General features: G+C 34.7%; 1 protein-coding gene across 1 annotated transcript in view; it reads right to left on the bottom strand.

The window, feature by feature from the left end:
- Positions 1-18,162, bottom strand: part of LOC138330217 (polycystin-1-like protein 2) — a 48,074-nt gene that overhangs the window by 9,161 nt on the left and 20,751 nt on the right. Inside the window, exons 4-20 of the mRNA XM_069277673.1 lie at positions 14,180-14,302; positions 13,392-13,537; positions 12,768-12,858; positions 12,298-12,392; positions 11,460-11,702; positions 10,231-10,735; positions 8,789-8,836; positions 8,109-8,215; positions 7,556-7,789; positions 6,452-6,622; positions 5,836-5,990; positions 4,523-5,228; positions 3,496-3,595; positions 3,047-3,309; positions 2,238-2,448; positions 1,402-1,497; positions 136-726 (exon numbers count right to left, since the gene is read on the bottom strand). Of these exons, the coding sequence (XP_069133774.1) occupies positions 136-726; positions 1,402-1,497; positions 2,238-2,448; positions 3,047-3,309; positions 3,496-3,595; positions 4,523-5,228; positions 5,836-5,990; positions 6,452-6,622; positions 7,556-7,789; positions 8,109-8,215; positions 8,789-8,836; positions 10,231-10,735; positions 11,460-11,702; positions 12,298-12,392; positions 12,768-12,858; positions 13,392-13,537; positions 14,180-14,302 (3,885 nt within the window). The remainder of the gene's footprint in view (positions 1-135; positions 727-1,401; positions 1,498-2,237; positions 2,449-3,046; positions 3,310-3,495; positions 3,596-4,522; positions 5,229-5,835; positions 5,991-6,451; positions 6,623-7,555; positions 7,790-8,108; positions 8,216-8,788; positions 8,837-10,230; positions 10,736-11,459; positions 11,703-12,297; positions 12,393-12,767; positions 12,859-13,391; positions 13,538-14,179; positions 14,303-18,162) is intronic.

Here is an 18,162-nt window from a genome sequence, read left to right as displayed (position 1 = left end):
TTCATTTGTATACCGTAAATTGGGATATTTTGAATGCGGTCATATTATGTCTTATTTGCGGTTTGGCATGAAACGCACCATTTAACACACCAAATTCTGGCTACGTAGTTATATTCTTAAGAACGAAATACTTACCAAGATTTTTAAATATTTTTTCTATCGCTGTAATAGTTTCGTCCACTCGCACACAGAAGAAAACTATTGCACAAATTCCAAATCCAACTTCTAGAATACTAATCCAACAGCTTACACTTAAAAAATATCCACACCGGCTTTTAATGGCACGGACGAATATCAGCACAAACTTGACAAAAATAATAAGTATAAACAGTACTTGAAATCCTAGCACAACATAGTCAAACGATTGCTGGAAAGGGTACAGATTTGCAGTTGTGATCTTGAATACGACACTGCGCTCGCCATATGAAGACAGCTCAAAGATAACTTTCACGTGAGAGAAAAGTTTTGAATCGGGATTATACAGCATAGCCTCAACAAATATGGCTCTGGTGTATTCATCAATCCATGAATTGTTTCTCAGGAGCTCTATGTCATGTTCGGCGAGTGATCGTTTGGGTCCTATATCGTGGAAGTATCCCCCTCCCTTGTAAGTGGCAAATGTCCCATGATATGTCAGAGCTTCTGTTTTATTTTCCCCCGAATATAAAAAGGCGTAATCAGTATCTTCATTTTCGTCAAAACACGTGGTGTTGGTTGGTGCCCATCCTGTGCAAAAGACAATAATGGTATACACAATTATTTAGACTTGAGCGAATCACTGTTCTGAATAGGATTTATGAAAACGTTTATTTAACTACAATTAGACATGTTCAACTTGTCGGATATTTTCGCGGGGTTGATATTTGTGTGGTTTCGAAGACAATTCTTGGGTCGAAATACATTGATACACGAAATATTGAGAATAGGATAGATGGTGTATAGCCTCATAGCCATATTCCAAAATTTCACCAAAAAACTCTAAAATTTATTTGTTCGGTTTTAGTCATAATCGTGAAAAAATGGACCGCGAAAATAACTGGTTATAGGGTATATGTAGTAAAAGATTGCGGATGAGTTGTCGAGATATCTCGAAACTTTACCTCTAGTGCTCATATAGAAGCCCATATTGGCACAATTGCCAAGCTAAGTACTAAATATTAGGATATTGTGTGTGTTATATAGCTACATTGTATAAATATGTCTTTGCATATCATAAAGTTAGCTTTATTGCGGGTAGTTATCAATTGTGACGTCATTATATTGTAGGCGTAATTTACGTCGTTTTCTCCGAAAACTATGACGTTACGTTAGCAAACACATGACGTCATAATAAATACCATCTTACATGGACAGATAATCTAAGATCTATATTTAGAATTACTATACCACGATGTCATCTACCTTTGCAGTAGTCATCTTTGGCCTCTGTATCTGCGTCATAACTTACTGGACATCTTGTGACCTGATTCGCCAGCACGGAAGGAACAAAACAAGGCTCTAAGGAAATAGCAAAATGGAAGGAATCAACATTCCTCTTAAAATGGTTATAAGAATTCTTAATTTAAATTTAATTTAAATTAAAGCTCAGCATGCATACACTGTATAATAATTAAAATATTAATGTTTCTTATCTCTCTACTAAGAAAAATGTTTAAGTGGTCTTATATGATTCGCCATTGCATTTGACAGCATTTTCTGTTTTATGAGCAAAATTTATCTCGCAAAATAGTATCGCGCACAAACACATGTAACGAGTGATGACAGCCATCAGTGTCTTCCTTAAAAAAAATGAACTTGAAAAGGTGGAAAGATGATTACACGGTTAAATGTATTTCTGAGGATAAAAAATTGCCCGGTTATTGTTTTGGGGCCAAACAATGATATTTTGCTGAAAATAATCTATGTTATAATTCGCACAATTTGTCTTGAAAATAGTCTTCTTACTATGCTCAGATGCCGTTAGCATTGCAAAAGTACATTGGCATTATCTGAAACGCGGTCGTAATGCCAAATATAGCCAAACAAAATAGTGGGGGTATATGCTATAGGCATCAGTAACTAAAAAGCATAATTATTTGATAAAAAAAAGTATGATCCTTATCCGAATTTTTGCATGACGAATTGTGACTTTTGATAAATTTAGTTCGAATGTAACGTAGTGTGATACGTATGCAAAATATTGCTAGGTTTAGCTAGAACAAAGTACTTGAAATGTTTCAATACTGTATGTTACTTACGTGTGTCAAACCATGGTATTACAAATGGTTCACTTCTGGGTGTGACCCGGACCTGTCGAATTCGTGCTAACCCAAGACGGAAGTGCTGTGTATCGTCAATAAATCTAAGCACATACGACATGCGTACTTCGTTGTTCAGGTATAACTTCGGGAACATTTTGATAATAAACCTGTCTGAAATCCAGTTCCAAATGTCGTCTGTTACGTTCGGCTAAAAAGAGAGAAAAATGACTTCTATTCACGATATGTTTTGTCTTCTATAGTTTTGTTCTAATCTGTATTTCATATTTCCACACTAACAACCTCGCATATTTCGTGTAAAACGTACTCACAATGCTTTAAAAAAACTGGTTGGCAAGCACGTTAACTTTGTAACAGAAGAGGATACAATGTAGGGCCAGACCGGGGTTCTTTACCAACTACCAGAGAAAAAGTAACGACCAGACCGGAATGCTCTACCAACTGTGCTACCTGATTAATGATGGTCGACCCAATGCAACCCCGCTGCACGGATGATAGACACAGCTGTGAATCAAGCTATTCCCGAAGTTGGATTGAGATGAAGTCTTGGAAAGAAATATTATAACAATGACAAAGATCCAGGGTGTTATAAGGGACGCGTATGGTTTTGGTAAATTATTTTTCGATCTGGATACCAAAATTACGTGAATCTTCTTGTGAATCGCGTAAACCTTCATTATAGCGTGGCTTCACCATACAACTGATAGACGTAGAATGTCGATCGGGTCAGCAACCTCATCACATTTTGCATTACGGACAAATAAATACAGATTAAATATTGCTCTTACCGTGGCTGTATAGAGCATCGCTTTGAGATGTTTGTTTTGATAGTATGCTTCTTCCACGACGTTCTGCGAACAGATGGTTGCCACTAAGATCACGTATAGAAATTGGACAACCCAATGTTTGATAAGTGCATAAAGTTTCTTGTCTAGCTGTAGACGTTTCTTCAGCCGTTTGGTTTCAAGGGAAGAATCGTCCCCAATGTCCGCCGGACAAATGACAGTAGGGTCCACCACTACCACGGACCGTTCAAGGTCAATCTCCTCCACTAGTGATAAAACAAAAATATATCGTTTTGCATTAAATGCCAATATCAATAAAATTAAATTGCAATTACTTGACGGCGACGTTAGAGCTAAGTGTGTACGAATTATTGCAAAGCAGCTCATTTTTTACTCGCAATAAGTAATTCTTTTTTTGCGTGAAATTATATTTGAAAATCTTTGATACATACCTTCTTGTTCATCCTCTTCAGAAGGGAGAGGGAGATCGGCCAATGTCTGTCGAGCATTCCTAGAGCAGCAACAGGCCAGAAGAACGGCTAACGCTATAGCCTGTAACATTGCATATGTAGCCATAGTTATTCATAACGACTAGTTGTTGTAGCTGACATTATTATCAATCGCTGGATATAAGATATTCATTACATTATTATATTTTTCTTTCACATTTGAATAGTTAAAGCTGACAATGCAAGGTAAAATGGATTGAACTGAGATTATAAATAAAACCCAAAGCATTTCAATCATCGTTAATTAAACATTCCAAGTCGAGGACCGCGATTTTCATCTTATCTCTACCAGTATTCACCGACGCCAATATAAAGCACACGAATAGTTCAGTATATATATGTTGTAGATGGGAATTATATATATTTTTTTTATTTTAAATGTATTTTGTCTAATTAAGTCTTAATTTGAATATGTAAATGCTGATCAAGTATACATGATTATAAAAACAATAGTCTAATAAGTTAATTGCATAGATGCTTCACTACTGGTACATATTATGTGCCGGTGATGAAGCTTTAAGATTCTCACTAAACCTCAAAAATATGATTTATGAGTTTTCTTTGTAGGATTAGGGGAACTGTAGAAAGCCAGATTATTTTATAATAAATATTTACATATTAAATAGCATATATTCCTGAAATAACGTATTATTTGTCCATAATGTTGATATCACTGATATAGTTTATACATACTACATTGTTATATGTATGCAACAAACACTCGTTTGTACTAAGTTGCTATCTTTACATAATACATGCCGTCTTTGCATATAACGTATAGTTACCTGACATTGCAAATACATGTAGATAATGATTATGACGATATCATTTTGTGAGGAAAAAATTTCAACTGTGTTTCTAAACTGTGACGTTACGCTCACAAAATATGACGTAATAATCAATACCGACATGCAAGGAAAGATAACTCTGTAATATGCATTGGTAAATACGATATTTTAATACACTATACCTTTACTGGCTCCAACACAAAGACGCTTTCTACTGTCCCCAGGAAAAATGCAAGCAACCATTCCACCGTTAGATCTGTCCCCCAATCTAACGAATACATGAACGTAAAAAATGCGCCCGATCCTATACAAGCTAGAATAAGGGAATACCCAAAAAATATTGTCCACCATGGCAGCGTGATTGGACCGGAACAGCACCTTAGACAACATCCACAACAGCATCTCTTCTTCTTTGGTCCATTCGGAGGACCTTTTTGTCCATTCGGATCACTTTTACTCGGGAATTTTATAACCTGTTCACCTTTGAACCGGCGATGTTTGAATATGTTAATGATTATAACACTCGGTATGACTGCGATAGCGGCAGACATAAACCCTACATAGAACTGTTTGTAACTAAGTTTAAGAGGTCCAAGAGTTATCACACGTCCTCCGGCATCCGGAGTGTTATAGAACATTGCCGAGGCAATCATTGAAAGAAAGAGAAGAGCTGTGATGGACCATAACCGCTGGACACGGGTGAACCGACTGTAGTTCGGACGCTTCGATAGAGAAAACCACAGATGGTCATCAAACATATTTCTCTTACTGGTTTCGTTCAAAAGCATTTGACTGTCCATTATACGTTCGTCTAGAGCGTCCAACTTTTTCCATGTTTTCCCATCCTCACCACCAAGAGACAGCCATTTTCCACAGACAAAAACGTACCTAGCAAAATAGGCATGTTAACATCATTTAAAATGAATGTGATTTGCAATATATCTTCTTATCAATAACGCAAAGATAATATCAGGATGATAACGTCATCTGTAAAGCACTTTATTTTTGCGTATTTCATATTTCGGGTTTTCGTTAACACATTTGCGAACACATTATAATCATCATATATGTAATTATATACATGTACATTATTCGTGACCACGTGTATTGTATATTCAGATTTTGTAATTATTTTATACCAAAAAATATAATCACCCATGAAACATTTGAATTTACGTTTAAGCTCCATCCCGAAACATTGCGAAAATAGGTATCTCATTGAAAGATGTTTTATATATAAATATTTCATGTATTGTTTTATATATAAATATTTCATATATTGTTTTTATATAAATATTTTATATATTGTTTATATATAAAGTATTTACCTTTATCATCCTATTATCTTTTCATTTTTTAGAAGATTAGTCATTTCTTTTTAGATTTATCTTGCTTGATAAATTAGCGTCCGATATATTGCATTACCCACATTGTACGTTGTAATTAACTGCAGCAAAAAATATTAAAACGGTCTATAACTGTAGTTTTATTTTACCTGCGGTTGTGCTTGATGTCGCCGATGATAACTTTACTAAGCAACCATGCCGGAGAGGGACCCACATTATTGTGCCAAATTACTAAATGCTTTAGATGTCCAAGCTGGGATGTTGTTCTCATTACAAAGTGTGACGTCGTTCCTCTTCCGAAATTCTTTAATGATCCAATTAAATTAATCAATGATGGCTCTTTAAAAGTCAAGTGAATTTAGACTCTTTTTTAAAACATGTAAATATGTCGTTTTGAACTAACAACAGTTAAAATTCAATGAAATGGTGCAATTGTTTGGATTTTAAAGTAAAGTGGTTATGTGTTGTCAAAAAAAAAAAAAAAAATCCCGTCTTGCGATGTGACAACATACATTCACAGTTTCCAGGGCGTTTCAACTGTCTCTGATTGGTATTTATTATGTTCAATATATTCTGTTCAAAGTGATTGATCAATTATGGACCATTGTGGATGTTCATACCTTTATACTGCCTAGTTAGGATTATTTCAGAATCTAACAAGGCCAATCATTCCTAAATGAAATCATACATTTATAGATAATAATGCTAAATATCGACTTTCAGACTTCACGTGTTCCAAATAATCGTCGTTACCTATGAACTTACCTTTCTCACCCCATCAGTAAGTTGTCTAATTCCCGTTTCGCCTTTGTCGCCCACAACTTTCATATATACCGTAGAAGACAGCTGTTTGGACGACCGTATGGCGGTTGAAATAGCTACATAGTATTTATGTTCTGCACCGGGCGTGTTGTCTTCCAAAGGAAGATAACTCCACTGAATAAGAACATAAGGCCGAAAATGACTGAAATGTCGCTTCTAATTTGCTGATGCAAAGGCGTGATATTTTCATAGTGAAGAGAGTTCCTCAATTGATTTTGAAGAAATTATCTGTTATCTATTTATCTTTCTAGTAGGTTGATTAACTTATCTGAATAGATTTTTATGTTAGAGAAAAATAAAACAAAAATATGACTGCACTTTCATCATAAAATGCTTCGCAGGTTATTGAGTGAACACTCAGAGTTTGTGTTATATATCCAAACATAACATTCTAATAATTCAAAATATAATTCTTTTATAATATTTTAACATAGAAATCTGAGTGTAACTTTCATAATCGATATATTTAGAATACACTCAGATCTATGTGTTACGTCTCCATAACAAATAATATATTCAAGCCAATCCTTAATTAACTAATAGTTTTGTAATTAATATAGATTGGAAATAATTCTGAGAAAAAGATAAATCATATAAGAACATATACTTATGCAGCTAATGTATAACATAAATATTATTGATTGTCTTGAATCTTTGTTTATTTTCGTGGTTGCTCTGAAACCCGAATATATCAACAACGAATGTTGTATTTGCATATTACAGAGTTATCTGTTCTTGAGGGTAGGTGTGACGTCGTGTAATTGACAACGTACATATCTAACGTAATTCTTATCAGAGATAACGACGCGAGTTTCGATTACAAAACAATGATGCCACACAAAATGATGCTACCGACAAGGGAAAGAACTCTTTAATATGCAAAGTAGGAATATCATTTTCAGTATTACTCTAATAGCTAACCAAGAAAATTTCTATCCACGATTTTTTTTATCAAAACTGCAAAGCACGAAAGAAAATACACACGAATGTTTCATGCTATACAGAATGCAAGAATCAACCATAAGAATATATTTCAAATGCTTTTACCAGTACAGCATCTCCTTTATCCAATCGCCGGAGAGGAATGGCGATGATAATGACGATTATAAAGATACCGCCAATACATGCAAGTGCATGAGGTGTCTCTCGCAGCTTCTCACTGAAGTTGAGGAAAATTGTCTCAAAATCAATGGTGTCCGGAGCCACAAACATAATGTCTGCAGAAAAGGTGCCGAAGAAATTACTTTCGTAGGCAATGTTTGTTCCGGATCCGGAAGAGACCTGTGGGAGACAAATGAAAAGTTATTGAAGGTAACGGCACGTTTTGCTGAAGCTCAAGAAATATGTTTTTAATATTTATCATTGACATCCAATTATGATTTGCTCAAAACATGTTTAAGACGTCATCATGATGATGGAGATAAGATGTCAATTTTGTTGTTGATGATGATGATGATGATGATGATGATTGTGATGATGATGTTTGTGCTTTTGATAATGATGAAACTGATGATGATAAAAAGAGGTTTTGGTATAATTGTGTATTTTCATATAGTTATTGAATATTCCAATGCTCCTTTCTTTAGTTACATTGACCAACCTTGATGTCTGCGCTGACTTTCCAGGTCGCTGTCACGGGGTCAAATCTTCTCAAGTCCACTTCTACAATTCGGTATCTGTGGGGGTCGAGCGCAACCGGGGCTACCGCTAAAATATAACCCAACCACAAAACTAAATTAAGGTATCTCACGCTAAGATATAACCCAACCACAAAGGTAAACTAACGTATCTCACGCTAAGATATAACCCAACCACAAAGGTAAACTAACGTATCTCACGCTAAGATATAACCAAACCACAAAGGTAAACTAACGTATCTCACGCTAAGATATAACCAAACCACAAAGGTAAATTGACGTATCTCACGCTAAGATATAACCAAACCACAAAAAAAAATTGCCATATCTACTGCTAAAAATTTCCCACAGTGTAAATAAACAATTATATACATGTTATGGAATGTTGGTTCACGCATGATACGTTGCCTTAAAAATATCACAGAACAAGAACATTTATTCTTAAGATAATAACATAACTAACGGTATCCTATTGTCGCTAGCATGTCTCCACACTTGTTGATCTACGTTGTATTGAGCTTCATTTTCATTTTTAAGCTTACAATAAAATATCGACTTATACATTATTGAATGATACAACCATAAGAAGAATAAACTAATTCAAAATGTTATATATTTTTAATTGAATGTAAAAACACTTTACTTGATCCGGAGGAAGGAGCTGAGCGTTTGCGTCGGCTAAGAGCACCATCTGTAAAAGAGTATTGAATAAATGTAATCAATGGAATATTAGTACAACTTTAAAGAATAGGAATCTAAAAATTATGGCATTATTAATCTTAATTCAAAATTAAACAATTTAGTTTAAGGAGTAAAATCTAAAATGTCATGGTTCTTAGTTGGCTCGGGGGTCAGAATTGTTAGCTGTAGCTTTATCTGTCTTGTGATTATCTGTTGTCTGTATTATACCACAGGCGCCCAAAACATGCAGACATTCACTGATTAGTGTTATACGTTATACTGGACGAAAAGTTTGACATGTATTTTTTCTCCAGAAATCAATAACAAACCATGAGATCGGATGAATTAATCTGTGAAAACCATTCAAATGGACAAGCAAACATATCTGATGCCTTCTAAACAAAGTTTACATCACAGAAGTCATGCACTGTAATTTTTTTCTTTATTTTTGTCTTATGTGTGTTTTAGATGTAATTGATGTAAACATATATACTGAAATCACTTCACAATTACTCATAAAACTATTAAATGTGAAATGAAATTGTAGACCACGACTTGGCTTCATGGTCTGACCGTATGCATTTATTTTATTGCGCTGTAGATGCAAACATAATGATTTCTAGCAGTACAGCCACAAAGTCATTTTCTGCTATCCATATTTGTGAAAATTAAAACCAATTTATTGTAAGTATTAAAAATCTCCAAATGTTGATAATTTTTGGTGGTGAATCAAATACCAAAAACTCTTCTTGATTCGTGAGTATGAAAATTACGGCACATATAACTTTAATCATCCAAACGTTGGGAAACATGATTTGTCATAAAAACGGAAAATGACAACGAATCATTCAGCTTGTGATGCATAAATCAGTTTTAGCTAATTCTGGTATCAGGATCTTAAAAAAAATTAGATTTAACTTTCAGCCTAAACTACATAACAGTTAACAGTCTTATATGCGATAGACTTAGTCAAAGTTTTTAGACGAGGTTTCATGGTCACAGATCTAGAGCAAGGTTTCGCGGGCAAAATATCCTAAATGAAAAGTCTGACCGGGAATTGACCTAAAAGACCTAAAACGAGCAGGAGGATTCACTTAAGGTTAGCGCTCTAATATAAAATTGACTATACACTGCCGTTAATTTAGTATGAATATTTCAAAAAGTCCTGATTAATTTCGACTCAAATTCTGGCCAATTTCTAGTCAATTAAAGGTCAAGAATTCTTGAGAACAATTTCAAAATAAGTTGCCCAAGTAAGTATTCAGATATGTAAATTTAGACATTTGGACTCTATGTGCTGTATAGCCCAAAAAACATCCATATTTTGATAATAACATGGTAAGTGTTTTCAAGTATATGTATCTGCAATAAATAAATCATAGAGTGGTTATGTTAAAACCATACCTTCACATTTCACCACCATCAGGATTGGGTTCAGCAAAGCCTCGCCTTCCGCCTGATAAGTATGGGCAATTTGTATTGTCTGGTCACTGAAGGTCAAGATCAGGTCATCAGGTCTAAACATAGTAATCCTGCTTTTTCCTTTGGTCTCAACACGAATGTCAAAGTCATCGTCAGTGGGGAAACTCTGTGGTCCAAATTTCCCCAGCGTGACACAAGCTTTCGTACTCTTTAAGTTGATATCAATGGTAAACCCCACAATGCTATAGTTAAAAGCTAAAATAGCATTAAAGGCCCCTTCTGTGGTTTTCGAAGGTTCCATCTCCTTCCAAACAATACCGGTATTTAGGGCGTCTCTGGCTTCCGCACGGAGCCCAACCGGATCTTCGGGGTCAGGCAAGGTCACGTCATCGCCATTTTTATCCACGATGGCCATTTTAATTATTCCAGTGTTAATGGCGTCCGTGTTGTTAGCAAAGATGTAAGGACTGTATTGGTACGTAACGACCTTAGAGCAAGAACAAAAATTCAAATAGTGTCAATATGATATTATTGTAAACGTGGATATTTTCGCGAGTGCTTAATTTCGCGATTTGCATACATAAAACTTTCGCGGTGTTGATATTTTCGCGGTATATACACTTATAGACTTTACATAGCAAAGTTTATAATTGTACGGGCGGGGGAAATTTTTGCGATCAAGCGACCTTCATGTATTTAGAGTAAATTCCCCCTCGCTTCAATGTCTACGTTAACAGTGTATTATTAGTAAGTATGTGATATATCATTTTAATATATTACCTTGTTTCCCAGCAGAAACAATAATAATACTCAACCAAATAATTGTTTAGCATTTTACAATAAAATTGTACACGTTACCTAAATATATGATGTGAAAGAAGGCAAGAATATTTGTCATTACAGAACTATTTCCCGTTGTGTGTAGGAATTCATTGTTACGTCATGTTTTATGGGTGTAACGTCATATATTTTTCAGAGAAAAGGTGTAATTTGTGTTCACAATCGATACCAACTTGGAAGGAAATAGCCCTGTAAATATACTGGCGGAATGGTGCGGCAGTTGGGGGGATAATTTTTAATAAGCTGAACATTAACTCTTTCTAAAAGTAGTACAGAATATTTATACAATGTTATCTTTATATGCAGTAAGTATATTATTATACTCACAGTGTTATTAACTATATCTATATTAGGTATGTCATATTACTTACCACAATGTTAGTCTCCTTGCCTTTGATCGTCTCTTGGAACGTTTCCCAGAAAGGTAACAGAAACTCCCCGTACTGTGCCTGTATAGTAGATGGCAGTTTATCTCCCTTATCCTTAGCCACCGCCACCGATATATTTGCATAGGTGTACGGCGGGTCCTGACGTGACTTTGATCTGTCTTTTATCAACATTAACTTTAATATTTCAACGGTGGCAGTTTCCGAATCCATGATGGCGTTTTCAGACTAAAAATAAAATGAAATCATAATTTAACAAAGATATAAACTGCATACTGTAATACGATTTGTAGTGTTTATATGCACTTCTAAGTCTTCTTTTAATTGGTAATAGTTGTGTCAAATAAAATGACTAAATTAAACTAAATGTTGACATAACAGTTTCGATTATCCGATTTGTCTTTGGTTTAAGTCATGTTACTACTACCATTTCAGGACATGCTAGCTATAGGAAGTTGCGAAAGACTGGAATACCCCAAGAAAACTATCGACCTACGGTCGGTATTTGTTAACTCCCCTAATTGGATTTCGAACTTGCTACCCAGAGGTGCAGAAAATGTGGTTCTGTTTCGCGACTTTTCAAATACTCGACCGCCACGACCCGTGGTGACTTTAAATATTAAAAAAAGTTCATCACCTCTTATTTTTCGGTATATACGGTAGGTCACATAACGTATTTTGTTTCGTGAAGGTTGAAATTGAAGTTAACCATTCTTCTTTTTCCATTATTAAAAATGTTTAGCTTGCCCGCCAAATGCGTGAAATTAATTGGCCCCCTAAATATAAGTTTTAAAGTATGATACCATGTTGAAGGTTAAAATACCTCGGTGTCCACATGGATGCATCCCGTACTGTTACTAAATGCACACTTCAGAGTCAGGCAGTAGGAGTGAACCTCGCTAGTCAGGTAAACAAACGCTGAAAAGGATAGAAACATTTTATATCCAGTATGTTCTTAATTGTCCTTTCGGTATACAAGCCGCATTGGATTTTGTAGAATCTGTGTCGATAAACATAAACAGGCATTTATTCCTTATTTTATCCTTTTCAAATATGACTACAATGGCAACATAAAAACATGTTTAAGCACAATTTTAGTCATTGTTATCATAGAATAGCCGACTTGCATAAAACATCAGAAAATGTTTATAAATAAACACTGTAGACCTCTGTTACTACATGTGTTTTCATCTGTGTTTCGGAAGAAATCTAGAAATACAAATATGAATAAGTAGATTTTGGTTAATACGAACTCGAAAAACTCGACAATCTGGATTAATACGAAGAACGTACTTTCTCCCACGTAATCTATGTAGTTATCTCCCTTCTTGATATTGTCTTGTCCAAACGTCACCAGCGTCTTCATAATCGTGGGGATTATCAGCTATTAATAGAACAAATAAAGTCAATATGAGCAATGACATAATTTTGGCTTAATGACTAAGTTTATATTAAGAACAACTGCTTAAAAGACCACCAAATGGTCATCTTTCACCATTTGCCCTCTGTATAAAGACCACCTGGCTATAGAGACTTTTTTACTTTTTCCATGGGTGGTCTTGATAGATAGATGAGACTGTATAATCTGCATAATAGTCTAAAATGAACAAAAATATGCGATGGGTGAAGGGATATATAGTGAGTGACACGACTCCCACCCCCATTTTGTAACCATATGACCATTCAACCTCGTATGCTAATGAGATTTTGGACAGTAGTAGTTTGGGATATTGACATAATTTGCATAGTTGCCAACCCTGATGTGTACAACAGAGTTCTTAAACAGGAAATCGTGAAATTATGTTGGCGCAAAAATAAGTTGGTTTTACATTGAGCCTCCGGGCATTTATCGCCAAACCGGCAGAAAAAATGATGAAGGGGAGACAACTGGATAGTATGGAAGGCGTAAGTACTTACAATACTCTCATAGATTTTATCGTAGGACTGGTAGATTTGATCGACAATGGCATCATTTACCCTCCCGGTAATGTTGTGGACAAACTTAAATTCCGTCTCCACCAGAATGCCATTATCTGTCAGCGTTTGTAGTTCGACGATGTAATCTGAAACAGGTAATCCAATCTGATTAAAATACATATTTTTATTCTATTTCAGTTTCATACAGAATCTGGCAACATCCCATTCAGGTTCTTTATTTGTACTATTTTGAGGGATGTTACGTACTCGTACGACAATACATTTTGTCGTTCTGTGTACTAGACCTTGGGGTTACTGTCTGGTGACCTTTAATTTACACTCTCTTAACTTCAGTTCATATGTATTTATTCCTCTCAGTAACAATAATGAAAATGCCATTTCGTCGTAGCATTAATCTACATGTATCTTTATTGAGATTTATGAGCGAAAAGGTAACAACTGTCTTTCACTTCGTCCCTTCATACAAATTTCGGCCAAAATTGTATCGAATTAAGATTAACTATTTATTTTTGTTATGAGGGAAAAATCAAGAGTACAATTTGTTGAAAAGTTTGGTAATTTGTAGGTGGTCAATGCAAAGCAAGATGGCAATACCCACGTAAAAGTGAATGAGACGACTATCTTCAACGTTAGTGCAAAAAGGGACCATAATTTGAAAACTCCATTTAACCTGGACAGTGTCAGAAGTCAACGTTGTCATCAATTGAATTAATTTGGTTCCGTGGTCCCTACATTGAAATATATTTTTTAAGGTATGATTGTCTTACTGAGTTTACAGAAAGGTCCGGTGAAGCCCGCCGTACAGTTACATTCATCCAACACATCAGAGGTGTTCGGCTGCCGGTCTACGGTACATGTTGCGTTGTGGTCACATCCGAGGTCAAAACATTCTGCAACATCAGAGAAAAATGACAATAAACGTTTTGTTGATAACAGATATAAATATATCCTCGGTACTCCTGAAGTTGCTTAAATACTGTAAATCTAGAGTTCTGAGATACCAAAACGACGAGAGTAAAGTACTTTTTAATGTTGATTAGTCCAACCTTCGTGCAATTGTGACGTCACGAAAATCATAGATTACGTCACCATCACCGAAAGGTGAGACTAATCGACGGTAAATGGTACTTTACCCACGTCTTTTTGGCATCCCGAAACCCGTTAGTTGGATCATGTGTATCAATGTAAGTTTATCGAATAACCGTAAACTGTGATATGCTTTGAGTTTGAGGTTGGGCGTCGATCCTTTGGGAAGACCTCAAAACAGTCTGTGAAAGCATGCGACGATTTGACAGTGATGCTTCAAATTTTTCGCTATGGGCGGATATCATAGAGCTTATAACAGCAACGGCATACCTCATGTATTTGGCAATATGCATTCTCCACTTCAATGAGTCTTAAAATATATTGGTTTTGCACTCGTATTCGCGTGAGAAATATATTTCGTGCTATGGAGCAAAAACACAACCAAAACGTTGAAAAGATTTTTTTTTTAAAGAAACTTTATTCTCATTGTAAATCGCTTCAACTTAATCCCTCCCAGATTTTTTATTAGGAGAAATTAAATTTAAATTTCTGGGCGATATTGAAAATGTATTAAACTCATTTAAAAACATATTTAAAAAATATCAAGCTTCATTTTAGTAATTTGGGTACATCTGCAAAGTTGTACATGTATGTCCAAGGTGTGAAAATGGTGACAGGTTAATTCATTACAATTTGTCTATGCTATAAACTACCCGTTCATTTTATGTGACAGAAGCAACTTTTTATCTCTATGTGCTAGTATTGGGAACCCGATATCAGAAAATAACCGTACACATTTTATAACCTGCCAATAGTTATAGCCTATTGCTAGCGTTGAATACCTCTCATTATGACAGGTACAAAATGCTGATGTGATACCTGTTATTTTGTCTGAATGTGAAGCGTATTTAAAAAGACATATGCAAACATATTAGATAGTGTTAAAGCATGGAAGCATTTCGTTATGGTGTAATTGATGCTGTCAATGCATATGTGTCGCGTACGTAATGAAACTGTCAAACGCAATTGATGTTGCCAATGGCTTTTAAAGATTACACCTGCATCATGTTTCAGAAATCGACACCACTTACCAAATAATCCAAATAAAACTTTATATACATAGCAGTTGGGGGTCTTTTAGGAAATCAAACACCCCATTCGTAACGTTTAACCACTACTTGAAAGTCAATTCTAAAACACTGATCCATAAAAAGACATTTGAAATGTGTTATTAAGACAATTATTCTATAGGTAACTAAAAAAATATGAAAAACTATCAGAATATCCAAGGCAGTCTTGATACAACGGCGCGTACGCATGGAATACTAGTTTTACTTTAAATGCATAACATTGAGCCATTGTAAAAAGTAATCGTTGTAATGGTATATGACACAGAATAAAGCTTCCTTCTTTGCGAATTCGATTGTGCATAATGTTTCCGTTTAATTTTTAAAACCTCGTGATTCATTTTGAAAAAAAAAATTACATTTTTATATCTTGAATAAACAAAAGCAATTAAGAGATAAGTATCTCTCGATCATGGAAACAAATCATAATTCCTTGATCGACCCAAAAACTATAGAGACCATGTATACAGTCAAAAGTGTCTGTAAAAACTGTCCAATAGATGAAGAAAGTTGGTCTTATTGGTCCAGTGATCTTGATACACAGGTCAAAATGACTATCTGGGGCCACGATAAAGTGGTCGTATTTAGCAGGTGGTCTTCATACAGAGGTGGTCGCTAAGACAGGTTTTACTATATAATGTGTGAAGTGTCCGGAAGGTAGATTAGCCTAAACGCAGAATATATCGTTGTTAAACCTTACATCATTTCATTTCAACAAACTTTATTGCAAATAATATGCAAATGGATTTGGCATCAGGCAAAGCCTACATGAGATATTTCCAAACAAATCCGGTATGGTACGATTACATCAGCCAATATTGTCAAGGTGAAATTCTCCATAATTATCTAAAGAATCGATTTATTCGAAATCAGAAAAGTAGGCCATAACAGAAATAATAAATAACATATGCTGGTGACAAAGACTTAATTAACGAAATGCATTAAAATATTGATCGTAGGCGCCGCCTATTCACAATATATAAACCATTAATTGGGTTTAGACTATTTTTATTCATAAATAATTCAGGAAAATAGCTTGCTTGGGGTATTCTAAGGACTTTATTGCTTTGTGTACTTAAACAAGAGTTTTTATGATTAAACTAAGTGCATATGTTACATGCACTATACTGGGTTGAACACCTCTGTTTCATCAGAGTAAATAGCTATGACGTGCATATGTATACATATATATCTTTTCTCGTAATATGTAGGCGAAAAATGTCAGTTTGTTATCCATATAAAGCGAGCTTGATGTGACAATATGTAAGTAAACAAGTAATTAGGATAGGTCAGAACAATAATGTTCTTTAATTGGACGCGGCGAGGATAATTAAAATACAAGTGGCTGTATTAAGCTAGAAACATAGAGTAATTTGAGAGTATTTAAACTATAGATCTATATCAGTTTTCAAAAATGAAAAAAAAAATTAAAGATTAAGGGTGTACACCTCTGAGAAGTCAAAATTTTCTTGTATTAAACTTTTTTTTTCTCATATAGATTTTTGGAAAAAGGAGTTCGTACCATAAAAGAAAATTGAAGAAAAAACATATGTCCGTGTGCTCGTTTTTGAGCTTTTGTCACTCGAAGACACCTAGTTGACAAAATGTTGGATTTTATGGGAATTTTGCCGTTTTGACCATATGAGATAGCGATTAAAGCCATAATTTCCTAATGAGATGTTTGATATGAATGAATGTTTGTAGAATTCATTTTCTAGTAGTCTTCTTTAAAAATATACCAGTTTTGATCAATTAGACTAATATTTTTTCTCAGAATAACAACATATGCTACCCCTACCCCTTAATTTTGAGCTACAAAATGCACCATTTTCAGCCATTTTTGCCAAATTTAACCCATTATAGGAAAAGTTCTGGTATTAAACTTTTGTTATTATTTTGCATATCAATAGGGAAACGGTAGTTCTTTCTAAATCAGGAAGAAAAATTGGGGGTCCGTGTGCTTACTTTTTTGCCCCATTTTAATTTTTGTTATTTTTCAGTATTTTAAAGTAAAAAATAAAAGTGCCCAAATTACCATTAAATGTAAAAATAAACTCACAAACGTGTATCGTTTCTCATATTAATGCTCAATATCTTAATTACTACGAACCTAGTAACGATTTGCAGCAAAAATTAGCTAAATACAGCTAAAAATGCTGGCGCAGTGATGATTTTAGTAAAAACAATTTCAGTAAAAAATGGAAAAACTGTGGCTCTACTTGAAGCGAAAAAAGACACAATTTCAAAATGGCCGCTAAATGGGCCATTTCTTGAAATCCCTGTATAAAAAAATCTACTAAAAATAGAAATGTAATTTTTTGACAAAATTTGCATCTGGCAACTTGCTACAGATACTGATAAATTATATTTGAAAATCTCATAACTTCTTTGATTTATGTTGAAACGAGACTTCAACGGGACTGAAACCTCAGAAGAATACATCCTTAAAATATAAATGCCTTACTGTAACTATGGATATAGAGGTCAAAAGCATGCGTTCATTATTGATCATTTCAGGATTAACTTGAATAGATTTCTTATGTTATGGAGATATAACACAAAAATCTGAGTGTACTCTAAATAAACCGCGAAGATTT

Source organism: Argopecten irradians, chromosome 8 (genome assembly GCF_041381155.1).
Source record: "Argopecten irradians isolate NY chromosome 8, Ai_NY, whole genome shotgun sequence".
Classification (NCBI taxonomy): Eukaryota; Metazoa; Mollusca; class Bivalvia; order Pectinida; family Pectinidae; genus Argopecten; species Argopecten irradians.
This window is presented reverse-complemented; position numbering and strand designations above follow the sequence as displayed.